The sequence below is a fragment of the Branchiostoma belcheri genome, unplaced genomic scaffold (genome assembly GCF_001625305.1).
Source record: "Branchiostoma belcheri isolate BF01 breed outbred unplaced genomic scaffold, Haploidv18h27 scaffold7, whole genome shotgun sequence".
Classification (NCBI taxonomy): domain Eukaryota; kingdom Metazoa; phylum Chordata; class Leptocardii; order Amphioxiformes; family Branchiostomatidae; genus Branchiostoma; species Branchiostoma belcheri.
Genome location: NW_017804353.1, coordinates 2,609,366 through 2,625,940, shown reverse-complemented (window position 1 = coordinate 2,625,940; position 16,575 = coordinate 2,609,366). Strand labels below are relative to the sequence as shown.

Here is a 16,575-nt window from a genome sequence, read left to right as displayed (position 1 = left end):
CTCCTATGAAGAGAGGGGTGCTAGAGACCCCCTTACCCATACACTTCCAAACCCCCCTCTCCCTCCCCGTAAGGTGCCCGTACACCACATGTTCCCACTCAGTTGTCCGTGCCTTGTGGGCAGACCCGGCTGACGTTACGCCAATCCGGACCAGGAGAGGGGGTGGGTAGTTGTTGGTCCTCCTCAGGAGGAGAGGGTGCGAGCTAAAGACCCCCCTACACTTCCAAACCCGCCCTCTCCCTCCCCGTAAGGTACCTGTACACCACATGTTCCCACTCAGTTGTCCGTGCCTTGCGGGCAGTCTCGTTACGCTGGTCGTTGGAGATCCCCTGCATGTGCACTTCCAGACCCCCCAACATTTACAGACCCCCCTAAACTCCCAGACCCCCCTCTCCTTCCCCGTAAGATGTCCTAACACCACATGTTCCCACTCAGTTGCCCGTGCCTCGCGGGCAGACCCGGCTGGCGCCACGCTGGCCGGACCAGCCGGGTGGAACAGCCCGGGCAGAGGCGCGAGATTCCCACCGACAGCTGCGGTAGGGGATCGGGTTTCAATGGTGCACTCGGGTTTATCTCTAGTATCTACTCAAACTTCTACTGCAGACGATAGTCCAACCGTTAGTAAATACTGCACTGGGCTATAACAGCACATGACTATATCATGATAGATGACCAACCTTTGACGGTGCACTCGGGTTTATCTCTAGTATCGTACTCAAACTTTGGCTGGAAACGATAGTCCAGCCAGCTAGCTGTGTTTAAAGGTTAAACAACATATGAGTAGATCATGATTTATAATCATATGGCCAATGTTTAGCTTTGCATGCTAGCAGGCCTTGGATAGTGCACTCGAGTTTATCTCTAGTATCTACTCAAACTCCTACTGCAAACGATAAAGTTAGCAGCTAAACAGGCCTTAGATGGTATACTAAAGTTAAAAAAAAAAAAACTTTGACTGCGAACGAATCATATTCTAGCTAGCTATAAGAGCTATGTGTTCCATTTTGTTCTACGTTCTTAGTTGCTAAATAGTCTGTGCTTAAAGCTTAATATTTGTGTAGGGAAGATTTGGGACTTTAAATAACTCTAGTGTATCTCTAGTATCTACTCAAACAGTTTGACAGCAGAGTGCAGACGATACTGGTCGATACGTGGTACGTTAAGTTGTAAGTTCTCAGTTTGTCAACATACTATTACATAGCTTGGTTTTTCACTTGCATAGGGACGACTCAGGGCTTATGAATTTATCAGTTTTTATTGTGTACACAAGTTTATCCCTAGTATTTCTCAACCTTCGACGTCAAACGATAGTCGAGTCTGTTACGGGCCACATATTACCTCTGTCAGCATGTACTTCTCTAGTGATTTATAAGCGAGCTACCGAGTTCAGCGTCGTATCATGATCAGTTTTACTGAATCTGTGGATGGAAAAGCCTCAGGATAGAAAACGCGCGTCACAATATGAAATACGAGACTTACGGGATTGTCTTATCAAATATGATTTATCGACGTGATGGTCATTGATGCCAGCATTCCCGCTTTATCAGCATATGTTTGGTTTGTAATTCATATGCGATATTTGCGGCTTCCCAAGTGTGATCGTTTTTTTGTTACGTCAAGCGCTGAAATACAAACTCTACAGAGGTGCCTTTGAGCAATTCATCAAGCTAGCTACAGGCAGTTCTGTATCTACATTCTTATCTTAGTAGTATTTATATAGATTGTGGTTTCTATGTGCGATTTGGGGTTTAAAAACGATCAATTCACAACGTGTATCTCCCATATCTAACCTTGAGGATTTTCATCCTATATAAATAATAAGCTGGCTTCAGGGCGTTGTAATTTTGTATTCTCAATTTATCGGCACATACTTCGGCTGTAAATTTTTACTCGGCCGTATCTGTATTTCTAATGCTGGTACATTGTTGTGCATTATTCAGGGTGGTCAGTTTTGTCCTACAAAGTCCCCACAGCCTATCATTTTTTTTCAGAACCCGAACTATGTTCGATCACGTTCGATCTGGGTATTCGAACCGAACGCTTGTTCCACTTGGGGTCACCTGCGGTCATTTACAAGCAGGCTGTTTCCCCTATCGATCTCCATTCTCCACCCCTGTTTTCTTTCTAAAAACTGCTTGGAGCGTCCCATCTCATCTCATCTCATCTCATCTATTCTTCAGTCTATTAAACCGTATTTGACCGTTTAGTACCACAGACAATCTTTGCGATAAATCACTAGCATAAGCTACAAACAGACCAAGATTGTAACTTTAGGCCGGGCGGAGTGCATACAGTTCAAAAGTCTTTCACATGATTCAAACCGCCCCGCCCCCAAGCGAACAGAAGTCAGCACCACGTAAATCCCTCCCTGACAGGTTTTTAATCTAGAAAAGTCGCATGACTTCACGCCACGGTTAGCGCCCAGTCCGTGACAGGTGATTTTCAGGACTCGGTGTTTGGAGCAGGTCGGCGTCGCTGCTTTGATGTCCTCGCGGCCGAAACAGGCGGTAATTCAGCAGGGCTCGGATGTCCTGACTCCTATCGCAGCCTTATTGCTTCCCGATGGGCTCATTCCCACTTTACGTTCGGTCGGACTTTACCGGCACTGACAACTCATTCGTTACCGTAATGAGACCGATTGAATGCCGGGGGAGATAATGAGAAGCAGCGGCGCTGTGAGAGTGTTGCGGGTAGATACAGGGTGATATAAGGAGTGACACAGTCAGTAAAGACTGCTAGGTACGGCCTGGCGGTAGTAAAAGTACGCTGTTGTGGGGCTGGTGGCTTGATTGGGGAATATTGGACACAGCAGTCGGTTAATACGCAGCACCTGACGGCTGCCAAGAACGCCTCTGAAAACTACAAACAAGTGTTCACGAATAAAAGTTATTGGTGGAAGACTAGCGACTTTATAGGAGCGAGAGTTTATTTTTCTAAACCTCTGTACTCGTACCTATACCTGTATCTAATATAAATGGTACATACAGTTACGCAGCGCATGAGGGCTGCCAATATTGCCCCTAAAACTACAAACGCGTCTTCAAGGACACGTTCAGTTCAAAACTCACTATTTTTTTTCTATTCCAACAATTATTATAAGACATGGTGACGGCACACTTAAGTTTTTCCAACTTATTTTCATGCCGCTACCAACACAGAGGACAATACAGTACACATTTTCACCTGTCAAGCAAAGTGAGGAAAGCCGTGTTAAAATTAAGTGCCTTTCCCAAGGGCACAAGATCTGTGGCGTGGTAGGATTCGAACTCGGGACCTCTTGGTTCTAAGCCGAACGCTCCTCTGTCGTTGCGCCACACGACCCCATCTAAAACTTACTAATTGGAAAGACTAGCTAGAGGTTGTTTTCGTTTTCTTTCCTTACATGTACAAGTATACAGCCAATCATTCAGTAGATGCCCTGGTGGTATTACTCAATACCTGCCGTCTTAAAGGTCAAGACATCTGGAGTTATGACTTAAGACATATCCGGAGGTGTCACAAGGACTCGTGCTGTTTCTTCGACCCGCCTCCAGACGGATATTACACGTCACGAGTTCGGGTCTACAAAAATACGGGCGCGAACGGAGCGGCTTCCGCTGTGGGAAATGAGAGGACACCGAATACTGGCGCTGAGGAGGTGCAGTTATCCTGTCATCCGACAGGGGGCCACAAATTACAGCAGGCCACGGCAACCACTTAGCACATTGTGGTGTTTCATTGCTGTAATAAATTGTTTTGACCTCATCAACATATAGATGAATTATCGAAATATTCAACAATGGATTTTTCTCCTTTCATGTAATTATTTATATAATAGACTATAGTGCCAGTGCTAGCTTGACCAGGTGTATACGAAATATTAATTTCTTGTAAACCTGTACTTAAGTCAGCGTGTATATATGTACAGTAAAGGCCTTCATTGATTTTTAATCATTGGCGCACTACAAGAAGTTGCTGAACATCAAAATCATAATAATAAAAGACAATGTGCGCTAGGTGAGGGGAGATCTTTAGTATCTTGTTGCTAGCTGATCTAATATTTTCATTGATTAAGTATGGGAGTAACACAACTCGGATTTCTCGACTGGAATGTAGCTTCCTCTATCTATATGTCTGTATAAACCTGGTTCTGGTTATACGGAAGCGTGTTTTCTAATCAACATCACTCGAGAGGTGACGTCAAATTTTTCACACTGGGACTTCGGATAAGAGTTTGTAAACAAGTGACGGACCATATATATAATGACATCCTTTTCTGTATAACTAGAATGGGAATTTATCTAGATTGTCGTTATATACTGACCGTATATGATTCGCCAGCAGTCATTGTTTCTTTCGAGTAATCAAGATTTTCAAGTATACATTTCTGTACATATCTTAACATGCATGGATGATATCTCAATTTTTTTGTGTGTAACGAATCTTAACTATTATAAAGATAGATTGCAACAAAATTCTGACATTGCCTGCGTGGTTGGGCTTGGAAATACAGTCTGAAAGAACCAATTATACGGTGTGGAATGGTAAAGAAATGCAATATTTGTGACTGAAAATTTGTTTTCACGAATTTTGAATTCCTTTGTCAATCTGTAAAATTCAGCGAAATGTCAGTAGAATTTACGGCAGTATGTTTTCCAGCCTGTTACCCATAAGATCCGGCAGAAGTTCGCCCTCAGTATAATTATAACAAGGACCCAGGAGGCTTCTGTCCTTTATAACTTCCCGGGAACTCCTGTCCCCGAACGCCGGTCTGGCGGCCCAACATTCCCAGGAATTCCCGTAATGAGAGTGAGGGGACGGGAAGAGTGTGAACCGCCGGGCAGCGGGAGGAGGGCTGCCGCGTTCACACGGGGATTTGTCGCTCTGTTTGTAGTGCAAACTTTATTGCACAACAATTGTACAAACAATGGTTTCTATTGGTACATAACTACAGTTCTAGAAGGCTAATCTACCTAATACAATCTTGAGTGAGTAGTATGGGATGAAAATGGGCTTTTACAATCATTTGAGGAATTTCTAACGTGCGTTACTAGACATTCTTGAATATATATATACATACTATATGTATCATGCAGGGGTTGTCACATGTTCTTACATTTGCTATTCAAATCCATTGAGATAAAACTTGGTATAGAAGATGATAGCCTTGTGTATAGTGAATGTATATGTATGTGTATTGTTTTCGTAGGAGTCTAGTGGCCGCTACTCTACATGCAATACATGTATACCTGTTAAGGCATTTGGAGGCGGGGCAGCGAACGCCTTAACCCAAGAATTCAGACATTATGTTTTTAGAACGGTCTGGATGTATAATTGAAATCTAGTACCTATTTTCCAATTAATCCGCGAATATCCACCCCGCTCGCGTTACCCCCGTACACCGTACCTCCACCCCCGAGACTTTCCAGACTCGGACTCCAATTAAAGCCGGGGCCGTGATGGAACAAACGCACCACGATAACGTCGCGATAGCTGCCTGCAGAAAGGTTGATAGCCGACTAATTAATTGGTGTGTTCGAACCAGACCAAAACACTGTAGCGGCGAACACCGGCGCCCAACTAACGCCAGGTCCCCCACACGTCGGTAGATTAATAAGCGTACTACATGTGGCTTTCACAAAAAGGCGTCGCCGGTATGCGGAATTGTGTTGGGGGAAAGTTACAAGAACAACACTCACCAAGGCCACATGGCTTCTGTAACAGTAACAACTGTGGTAAAACACGTGAAACTGTGGAACTAGACCTGTATCCTGTGTCCTCCAGGGGCGGTTCACGCGGCTTAGCCTTGTTACATGAGGAAATTCCGGCTGTAACGTTGTGCAGTTGTTGGGAGTCTTTTCTCAACGATCACTCAAGCTCGGACTTTACACTTCAACCCAGACAATACAGGGACAATACTGGAAGCACCAAATCTACTCTGGTCCGCATTTGGAGCACTGAAAATCCGAGAAGCACGGTTATGAATGCAAGTTATCAATATCAAATTAATGGTTCTAAAATAAGGTAACTTGATACTGTGCATGTGGAGCAAAAACAACAATCTTAAAAGTCCAATTCATGAATAAGCGCTTTAAAACTCCTAAACCATGTATACAGAGTCAGACTGAATATGACATATAAAATCTTTTATAGCCGAGGTATGACTTTGTAGGGTTTTGTATACGTACATTTGTTACTAGTTTAAAGCGGACATTCGCGAATTGGACTATTAGGTTGTTGTTTTTGCTCCGTCGGTTTTAATCTTTAACGCACGAGTTTTATGATTTATCCCCTGTAGTATCAGTGACCTGGAGACTTCATTTAAGTCCGTGCGGGACTACCAAGGTCAAGGTTTAAACGCACAGGTCCTTTAAGATCCTTGAAAGGTCACGGTGTGAAATGAATCCTGTTCCACCGAACCTTCAGAAGGCTCACGCGGGTACGAGGTGTTTAACTCAACCTGTATCCTCGGATATTTTACAAGTTTTTACAAGTTTGACTCATAACACTTTACGAACAATTCACGATTATGTTTTACGGTAAATTTTAAGCAAATACTACGCATTAGTACGTAGTACTCTATCCAAAATGTACCGATTGTACGCTGTACGTAGAGTTAGAACGTCAAACTACGCAGAGCTCTACGCTATACGGAAAAGGCCTGGCAGGCCCCATGACATTCTGGTGGGCGGTTTTGTCTTTGTTCCACATAGTCATACTCTACCAGCCGAGTATGTCTCCTGAAACTATATTTCCGTTCTTGACATCTGGACTTTTGGCACTTATCACTGGAGATATAAACATTTTTCGTCATGGCAAATTCACTGCTTCGGCCGTACCTACTTCGGCGTAAGAATTCAACCAACTAGGCACAGTCACACCAACCTGTATATGCCAGCAATATTTGGCACCGCCTAAAGAAATGGGTATTACCGTATTTAATACCGTACTTAGCATATGACACCACAACCTAACTTCTGATATAGTATAAACACAGGATGTGGAAAGAGGAACTTCTTCGAAACCACAAGGAAACACGTACACACGGCCCACCCGACGCCCACCGACCCCGGTACAGGCAAGAAAATCTTTTATTAATCCCGTGTTGGCGATATTTCTGACACTTTGCCATATTTCACCGGCAGTATAGTCTACTATAGAACTCCTGGGCTGCCGAGTCCAACTATCGTATGTTAACCATATCCTATATTTAAACATTAACATATGTTTCAAGAGTATTTTGATACTCTTGAAAGTCACATGTATTTTGATACTATTGAAAGTCAAATGCTGTCCAGAGGTTTGTTTTATTTAGGGGCCATATTGCACTGTTTATACGCAAACGCCCCCAAATGACAACTATACTGTTGATATGACTACTTTTACTAGGTATTAGCTTTCTTAAGTCTACACTGGAAGTCGTATGAGGGCCAAAGTTCTACGGTATTAGGAAATAGGTCTACAAAGGGTTACTTTACTTTAGCTTGCTCACAGCACTGGGGAAACCTGGTGACTAGGCGGGGATAGAAGGTGAAGCTGTTAGTGTTAGTGTTAGTGTTAGTGTTAGTGTTAGTGTTAGTGTTAGTGTTAGTGTTAGTGTTAGTGTTAGTGTTAGTGTTAGTGTTAGTGTTAGTGTTAGTGTTACACACTCCGAACCTTCTCCCAACAACAGCCGACCAAGTTCGAAAGCAGTCTGACCAGATTCAGGACATACTTACCTTTTCTATACGAATCTAATCGAGTTTGAGAATTCGTGAATATATGACAGGAGCTTGACAGAGACCGAGGAAACTCACCTACAGGCCCGTAAGAGACCGGTGACCACGTTAAACTAGAGGTGAGCTCCACCACCCTCTCCGACACGTTTGTTTGTGTAAGAATGTTGAGTTTGGCGAGGAAAGCTTGTAAGGTTAGTGAGAGGGGAGGGGACTTCCGAAGTCCTTGTATAAACCGTAGTAAACACGGCACACGGTACAACCGTACAACTCGTCTGCGTGTTACCGGTTTCTATGCTTAAACTACCGTGCGTTAATATGGCCGCTTCCTGGTCTTTATCGAACCGAGAAAAACTCAGCTGGTGTAAAAAAAAGTGCGCGTTAATTTGTGTCCTATGATCTACACTAGTTAACTCCTCTGACAGAGCAGCACAGCTACTAATAAGACACGTCATACCAGCAAGAACACATACAGGTAAACCAACCAAACACAAACGCTACGAAAAATATGTTTATATATACATAATTAACGTTATATCTATCAGCAACAGTTTACCAGTTTACCATACAAAATCTGCACCTAAACGCAAACTCCAATTTGAGCTTCTTCTATGTGTAAATTTGTAAGTAGTTGTAATTTGACTTATATCTGTACTATATTTTTAAGTCCAGGAATAGCTTTTGTAAATGAATTGCATGAAAGCTTAAGCTAACGGAGTAATAAGGAAAGTGATGATCCAGTTTTAGCTCAATGAAGAGCTAATCTCCCACTGGTCGTGACGACAGAGAAGACACATGCTATGTAGTTATGTACAGTATTAACAGGTTCATTGTACCAGGGAAATTCCCCTAGCTCTTTTTTAAAAAGTACAATGAACAGTGGACCACAGCTACGCACGCTACCTTAAATAAAGTATCCAAGTATCCCTTTTGGAACAGAGGCCGTTTAGAACGGTCCAGGCACCCGCAGTCTGAAGTCCCGGTGTTGCCTCCACTCCCGGCCGCCGCCCTGTGTCTTCCCATTAGGCACCAGGATTGATACAGATTGGGCCAAATTGGAGCAGGTTAGCAACAATTTACAGGACAGGGGCGGGCTGGGGTAGCCAGCTACTGTAGTCTACACTGTCCGTCAAAAAAGGCAATAATCGCACTATATAAAGTCGAAGTTTGGGATTTTAAAATGGCTAACGTTACACGGACTTTCATAAAGGGCTGTGGATGGCCTAACTTCTTCTGGCGCTACACTAATTTTGATTACCCAAATTTGGGTTTGTTTACAATCATATTCCCGTAAGTTCCCACCCTTCTGATAGTTTGTCTACTCCGTGTGTACATTATAGTAGTGGTTTTTATCCTGTACTAATCCGAATTCAGCATTCAAATCAAAGAAGAGAGCATAGTATGCTATAGAATCATGGCTATTTGGTGGCTTGGCGCTACTTTCGCCAGACTTCATCGGACAAGCGACTACACTTCAGTAGCCCACTGATTCCATTGAATTGTTGCATTCGGTGCAGAGCGAGGTACCGTTTGCCAATACAACAAACGCTACGTCCTTTATGTCATACGCACAGCCAAATGCCAGCATACATAAACAGACTTCGTTAATATGTTGTTGAGAAATTGCGACATCTGTGATTCGTTTAGTCCGTGGCGCTGCTATATTGAAGGTTTATTACAAACAGGTTGTGTTGGGGAAAATATTACGCTTGGGTTGAAGAAATGTTTCGCCCGTCAACTTAAATGCAAAGTTTATGAATATTTTCTTTGGAATTGCTGAATATGGATACAAGTTCGCACGTTTCTTGAAAATATCATTTACTTTTGACACCGGTAATTTGACAAGACAGAGTGACCGATACATTATTTTTGATACCCTTTAAAGTAACATATACCATACTTAAGCACTTTGTTAAACTGATTGCAATTTAACGAATTAAATGTGTCAAAAAATTAATCTCAAAGGTTGTGCAGCTCAAAGCCTGGCCAGTGATAATCTTTCGTGGGATTGAAATCAACTTTTTGCACCAGTAAACACGAGCTAAAGCCTAAAAGACCTGTAGAACTAGATAACTTGAAGACTGAGACAAGTTACGTCTGCGTTAACCTGTATGTTGGTGTTGATCTTTAGGCATCGGCTTATTTTTGACGCCTACCTATTAGTTTTCATATGGTTTTCTTTTTGAACTGTTATCTTTTGACACCTGCAATAAGTCTAGTGACAAATGGTAACTAGTTAACTGCCTGGCAAATGGAGACTGCCTGGCCAATTTGATACTGTCTTGCAGTATGATTAGATAATGTTCATTAGATGATGTTGTTGTCGTTGTTATGAATAAAGGTTGAACTGTTTTTATTTATTAATATATATATATTTATCGAGTATCAGGCGAAAAGCACAATTGCTTATGTAAAGCCTTCTACTCTAGAGTTGAACTGTTTGTTTGTCAAGTTTGCCGTACCAACATTTTCGACTGTACAACTCCAGTCTTTGCCAACAATGACTTCATAATTACTTTTGCCAAACCAGACAGATGAACTTTCAAGATGCTGTTGTTGTTATGAAGCAAAACTTTGAAAGTTTGCCTTACTCACATTTTTGTCTCAACAACTCTAGTCTTTGTGATATTCTAATGGCTTCATAATTACTACTTCCAATCATGTTATAATCCTGCTATTAAGAAGAATATAACACACCGTCCTTCCGTCCTGAATGATCCTCAATTGAAACCCACTTTTTGCACTAGTAAACACAAGCTAAAGCCTAGAAGAGCCTAAACGTCACGCCTGCGTTAGCCTGTGTGTTGTCTTGATAATTTTGCTGTTGTTATGATGAGAATATAACAGAGAACGCACCGTCCTTCCTGCCGGAGTCGCTTCCCGTGTCCCTCCCGTCCGGGTCCACCGAGCCGTCTCCCAGCTTGTCCACGGCGCAGAAGCCTCCGTCCCCCGCCGGCTCCAGCCCCGCCGCCCCGGCGTCCTCCAGGTCCAGCAGGTGACTCACCGTGAAGCTCTTGCCTCCGTTCGGGGCGGAGTCCGCCCCCTCCCCGCGGCCGCCCAGCCCGTCCTCCGGTACCCGGGACTTCTCCGCTAGCGTCCGCGTGAAGTCGCTCGCGTTCATCGTACAGTTTTCAAGTTCGTACAAAGTTTGTGTAAAAGTTCTGAAGTGGTTGTATACGTACGTACGACGTTAGACGGTCCTTTAGAGTAGCGAGAAGTTTGGACTGGCGTTTGTTCTGATAAACTGAAGTTAGAAGCATGTGAGGTACAAGAGACCTACCTTAATTAAGACCACACCATTTCCTAATAGGGGTGTTTTTATTTACAAAATCCACTAATCAAAAACTTTTGTTCCGTACTCTACTAGTATTTTGGAAACAATGTTTCAAAGAGCGAAAAGAATTTTGTGACTGGATGGTCACAACACCTTTGAAGGTATAATGTGTTTTAACTGCAATTTGTGTGAAAATAAAGCCCACAGTCTTCAGAAAGTTCAGACAATGGCCTGATCCAGATAGAGTCGGTGGGCGTGTGGCTATCCGGTGAAATCAGAGCCGAGCTGAACCCGATTTCCGACAACTCGCAAATTTCACAGACCTCTCCCCGTTACCCACAACTCCCCGCGGGCACCGCCAGGAACGCAGCGGAATGTAATTAAATAATCTCGGTGACACCGCTCCCAAGTGTGTCATTCCGTAGATGAGATAGTGTGGATTAAAGAACCCATGGAGCTCCTTTAAGGTGCACCTTGATCTTGTAATTGGTTAAACGATTTTACAATACTGTACATCCTTCCACAAAGGTGGCTTAGTCTTGTCGCTTTCTTCGTGGAAAAAAGATCTTACATGACTTTCAAAAAATATATGATGACATCAATTTATGAAACATAAACAATGTAACGTCACCGACATAAGATTATCGCATTTTGTGACTTAGTCCGGGCGTTCTTGAAACGCTGAAGACGTTTTGAGACGAGTTGCTATGTACGTATTGTCTCCTACTATAAATTACTTACTGTACTTTGAAATCATAAATTCCGTTCCCGGTTCTTTTTCATCTTCTCGTGTCACCAATCGTGCTGTTAAACAGAGCCTTGCAGACTTGTCCTAGTCTCTACCAGATCCAATCGCCAAATAAGAAATAGAACAATATGTCATCTGGGAGTTAGCCTTTCCATAGGAGTACCCGTGGATTGTAAAGTGTACTCCTCAGGAAATATTATTCAGTCTATTTGCCCAGTTTCTAATATCTTTTTAGCAAATCATTGAATCCATTCATGGAGTCTGTTGGGGACTAGACTTGTTCTAGTCTTTACCAGACTGCAATAGATTGCTGGAAAAGAGTAGGAACTGGGCAAATTGACTGAATAATATGGCAGAATATACACTGCATGTACTCCTCAGTCTGTAGCCTGACTCCTCTGGCATGTCATATGTATATTCTATATGGTGAGAGTTTTTAATATAAGTTTCCATCAGGATACTGAGACTAGCCTTGCCCGTGTATCGGGTTGTGTCCAGCGGGACCAGGCTGCCGACTTGGGCGGAGGTTTTCCAGTTTAATTAGGTCAGGCTCGGGTAGTGATGGATTGAGAAGGTGTTTCTGTCAGAACTCGGGAAGATCAAATGTACGGACTGGGAGTAAAGGGAAGGGGACTGGGAACACCGAGAAATGGGGGGGGGGGGGTCCAAGGACATGAGGGAAGGGACAATAGTGTTTGTGGTGTTCTCTACATGTATATCTATTTAATTTTTTTTACGGCTCTCAGTGGCCAATATGAGAGCACTTGGCACCCTGACAGACAGATTAGCCTAAGAGGCTCGGTGGGCGTCACTCCACCGTATAGGTGGGGAAGTCGTGTAAAGTGCCTTTCCCAAGGGCACAACGTCGGGCCACGGTGAGTATCGAACCCGGGACCTATCGGTTCCGAGTCCAACGCTCTAACCGTTGCGCCACCGACGCCACATGTGTAGTATATATATTATCACTATTGTGTACCATGGCGTGTGTATATATAACTGCTTTCTCCAAACCCAATTTTATTTCTTTTCTTTAAACTTTCGCTAATAGTCGTGCGCTGTTTCTTTCTCCGAGTTCTTTTTTTAAACGCACTCTATCTAGTGTGATTGCATGGTTTCTTTCTTTGCTTGTCTTGATATCTCCTATCGATATCGGCCCGTTCATCAATACCAAAACAAACAATATTATAAACGAAATGAAAAATTACTTGCTGGTTGTGAAGGCCCAAGGAATATGTATCGTCTGTAGTGTCGAAGTTTTTGCCCAGTTGTGTAGTTTGAATTAGAGACTATCCAAACTGTTCAAACCGTGATGTTTGAACCCCTCATGGCATGCCGACCTAATTGTCTCGCTGTTGTAACTAATTCCTGCTAAGTTTTCCCCAATATCAGTTTCCTCCCATTCCTGACGCCCACGTAAACCCCGCTCACACCCCCAGCCCACGGGAGGCGATAGAACACACGATAAACACGGCAAGGCTATGAAAATAGTCCCGGTGTTTACAGAAAGCACGGCGCTAATGAAGTTACGTCTGGACCTGTCAGTACGGTAACGTGGGTTGAGACATTAATGAGCTGTGGCGGAAAGACCGAGTGTTTCTAAACAAAACTGATCTCTTTAGAACCGCCGGCGCCTGGGCTGGACAAGGTCGGAGCTTCATACAGGGATTCGCGAAACTAGACATACACAGGCATTGGGTTGGCCTCTCTCGGTCTGTATCTGTGTATGCATAGCCGGTATAACCGCCTTTCGGCGTAACACACCAGCTTCTGTATCTGTATAGCCGGTATAACCGCCTTTCGGCGTAACACACCAGCTTCTGTATCTGTATAGCCGGTATAACCGCCTTTCGGCGTAACTCACCAGCTTCTGTATCTGTATAGCCGGTATAACCGCCTTTCGGCGTAACACACCAGCTTCTGTATCTGTATAGCCGGTATAACCGCCTTTCGGCGTAACACACCAGCTTCTGTATCTGTATAGCTGGTATAACCGCCTTTCGGCGAAACACACCAGCTTCTGTATCTGTATAGCCGGTATAACCGCCTTTCGGCGTAACACACCAGCTTCGCAGGCACGCGACGCGGCGGCGGCTGGCTATATTACACCGATGGACTTGTTACACCTAACCCTTGAACTTCTAACTCTAGACATTGTTTAAAGCTATCTAATGATAGTACGCTGAGGTCTGTACTTAACTCCTCCCTGTGTTTTGATTCCATTTATAATAGGTTCCAGAATCTAGAATACCAGTTTCCAAAGAACAGGGTTACCACGTTGACAAAAAAAAACACAATTAAACGTATATTGCTGTACGTACAGGAAAGGTTTACAATGTCACATTTATAAGTAAAGCGAATTTCTGTATTTCATTTGCATTTCATTCATGATGGGTTATCGGTATGAAAAAAATGAAAAGACTTTTAAGTTTACTAAAAAAGATTCCTGCATTTTTATTTTACTGCATTTTGCAGAGAAAACAGGGCTCGATGTCTGGGGCTTCCTATGCTGTAGTTCTCGTTATTTTAGCCAGAGAGCGCTTCTCCACAATAAACATTGCAATTCTCTCCAAACTGTCCACGCTTGTCCTTCAGGCCAGACAAATCAGGAGAACACACAGGCCGAGGATCTGGTCAGATTGAAGCCTGCTCGATTGGTTTCCGTCAGCTAATATTACTTCAAAATTGGTGTTTTGATGTGTCGCAGTGGTATAACCATGGCATTAGAATCAATTTACATGTTAAGGATAATTTTGATACTACAAATATGATGCAGCATGCGTCTGGATGAAGTGAATTGCCACAAATGTCATAAACGTATATAGATATGTAAGTATACCAAGCTTAACAAGATGTATTAAGATATGATTTTGTGATATTTGGGAATGAATTTTTCTAAGAAAAACGAATAAATTCTAGACAACGACATGGGGCCCGAAATAAATACCAAGCAGTTCACACGGAAATGAAAGCAAAAAAATCTGTTGTATTGACTATTCCCCTTTCTATTTCCCCAGGCTTCGTGCTATTTAGGTCAGAATAACCATAACATTCCTGGACGCAGATATAAATGGCATATTTTTCTTTAGTATGTCGGTATTCGACAAATGTGATGTCATTTCGTATTGAACATTTTTACTGACGGCAGTTCAAAAAGCCAATGACCTTCGAAAGGGGATGAGGGTGCCTAAGAGGTTTAAGGGCTGGTTTGAGCTTTTTAGCTCATTATGTGCCGTTTCATAAAAATATGTCAGTTCTCAAGTACCCGTATTATTTCATTTTTTTTTTTGCCGTTTCTGCTGTTGTTTTTTCTTTGGGTACAATATCTCCCGTCTCAGGAAATAGAAGATAATATGTAACTCAAGTTGTTATACTCAACTTACATTTGAAAAATGAACACATTTGACTGCGCTTATTTCCGTGTACTTGCCTTGTCCTCGAAAACTGAAAGGTTGGCTCGCTTCTAGAAGAACGTAATATTTCATGCCAGAAGTAGTTCTCATAGTCCCAGAAATTGACCCAGAAAATTCGATTTCCCCAGTTTGCCGGACACCGCACTGAGATTACACCTCAGGCATCACAGACTAATCTAGAAAAAAATGAGGTCAGAGAGAGAGAAACAGACGGAGAGAAAGAGAAAGAGAGAGAGAGAGAGACGAAAACAGTGTATATGAGCAGTAAGGCAGAGAAAAACTACTGCAAAACACGTTTTTTACAAAACAATTATAGCCTACACATCTTGCAGAAAATGATCGTCGGTACTTCAAAACAAACCACGTGAGAATCAAGTATTTCAAAGGCTCTGTCCGGAAATGCTAGTGACGGCAGCTCGCCACGTACAATGTAACCAATGCTTGAATCACCTCGTGCACACTCTGGGCTGTGGAGGCCAAGTTCGTGCATATTCATTTTTCTGTGAACCACAGCAGGGTGATGTGTATAGGCTACCATATAGGTCAACTTCGGCCTCTATCTGCATCTCTCTCTTTCTCTCTCTCTCTCTCTCTCTCTCTCTTTGTGTGTGTGTGTGCGTGTGTGTGTGTGTGTGTGTGTGTGTGTGTGCGCGTGTGTGGAGTGAGTGTGCGTGTCTGTTTGTATGTATGAGTAACGCTATGTATTTAAAACCATAAAAGTAGTTTTCACTTGAAATTTTAAAAGGTTAATAACATCCAAGACAATACAAGGGAAACACAACTTAACAGTATGAATTGAACAACAAAAATTATGTTCTTCTTGTAAAACGGTACATACGCTAAAAACACATGCTATTTTGAGAAAGAAATCATTGACGTCATTTCACAGAAAAATGCAAAAAAACTACGCAGAATGCCGGAAAAAAGATGTATGTTATTAGCCTCGAGGTAAATGAAAAAAAAGGTATTCCACTGTAATCTCCTGTATTCCAGATTTGCAGTCCAGTCTTTAAAAGGGATCGTTTCATACAAATATGGTGGTCAGAAGTGTTGAACATCCGCATTGGAAGAAAAGAAACTGATTTGTTCGTAGCGTAGACATTTGCACATGATATATTTTCTTTTGTCACATTTTTTATCATTAACCTTTCTTAATTTTTTTTCTAACACTTTCGCGTACTTTTTCGTCTACAATCTTCCCTACGGTACGATCATAACAGCATCAGCCTTCGTTTAAACGCAAGATTTGCGTTTTGCGTGGATCCCTGACCCCCCGGCTGTTTCAGTAGAATATTGGTAAAAGTTTCATCTTTATTCAAAAGTCTTTAATTTGTCTGCCCTGGTGGAGCCTTGCGCGTGGGTTCGCGGAGAGACTGCGGGGTTAGAAATTCAGCCGACGGCGGCAGAAGACAGTCGCGGTTCCACGCGACTCCGACGGTGGGAAAAAAT

General features: G+C 42.9%; 1 protein-coding gene across 1 annotated transcript in view; it reads right to left on the bottom strand.

Moving 5' to 3' along the window:
• Positions 1–10,822, bottom strand: part of LOC109484584 (paired mesoderm homeobox protein 2-like) — a 21,728-nt gene extending 10,906 nt beyond the window's left edge. Inside the window, exon 1 of the mRNA XM_019787907.1 lies at positions 10,551–10,822. Coding sequence (XP_019643466.1) covers positions 10,551–10,815 — 265 coding nt within the window. The 5' untranslated portion in view covers positions 10,816–10,822. The remainder of the gene's footprint in view (positions 1–10,550) is intronic.
• Positions 10,823–16,575: the final 5,753 nt, after the last annotated feature.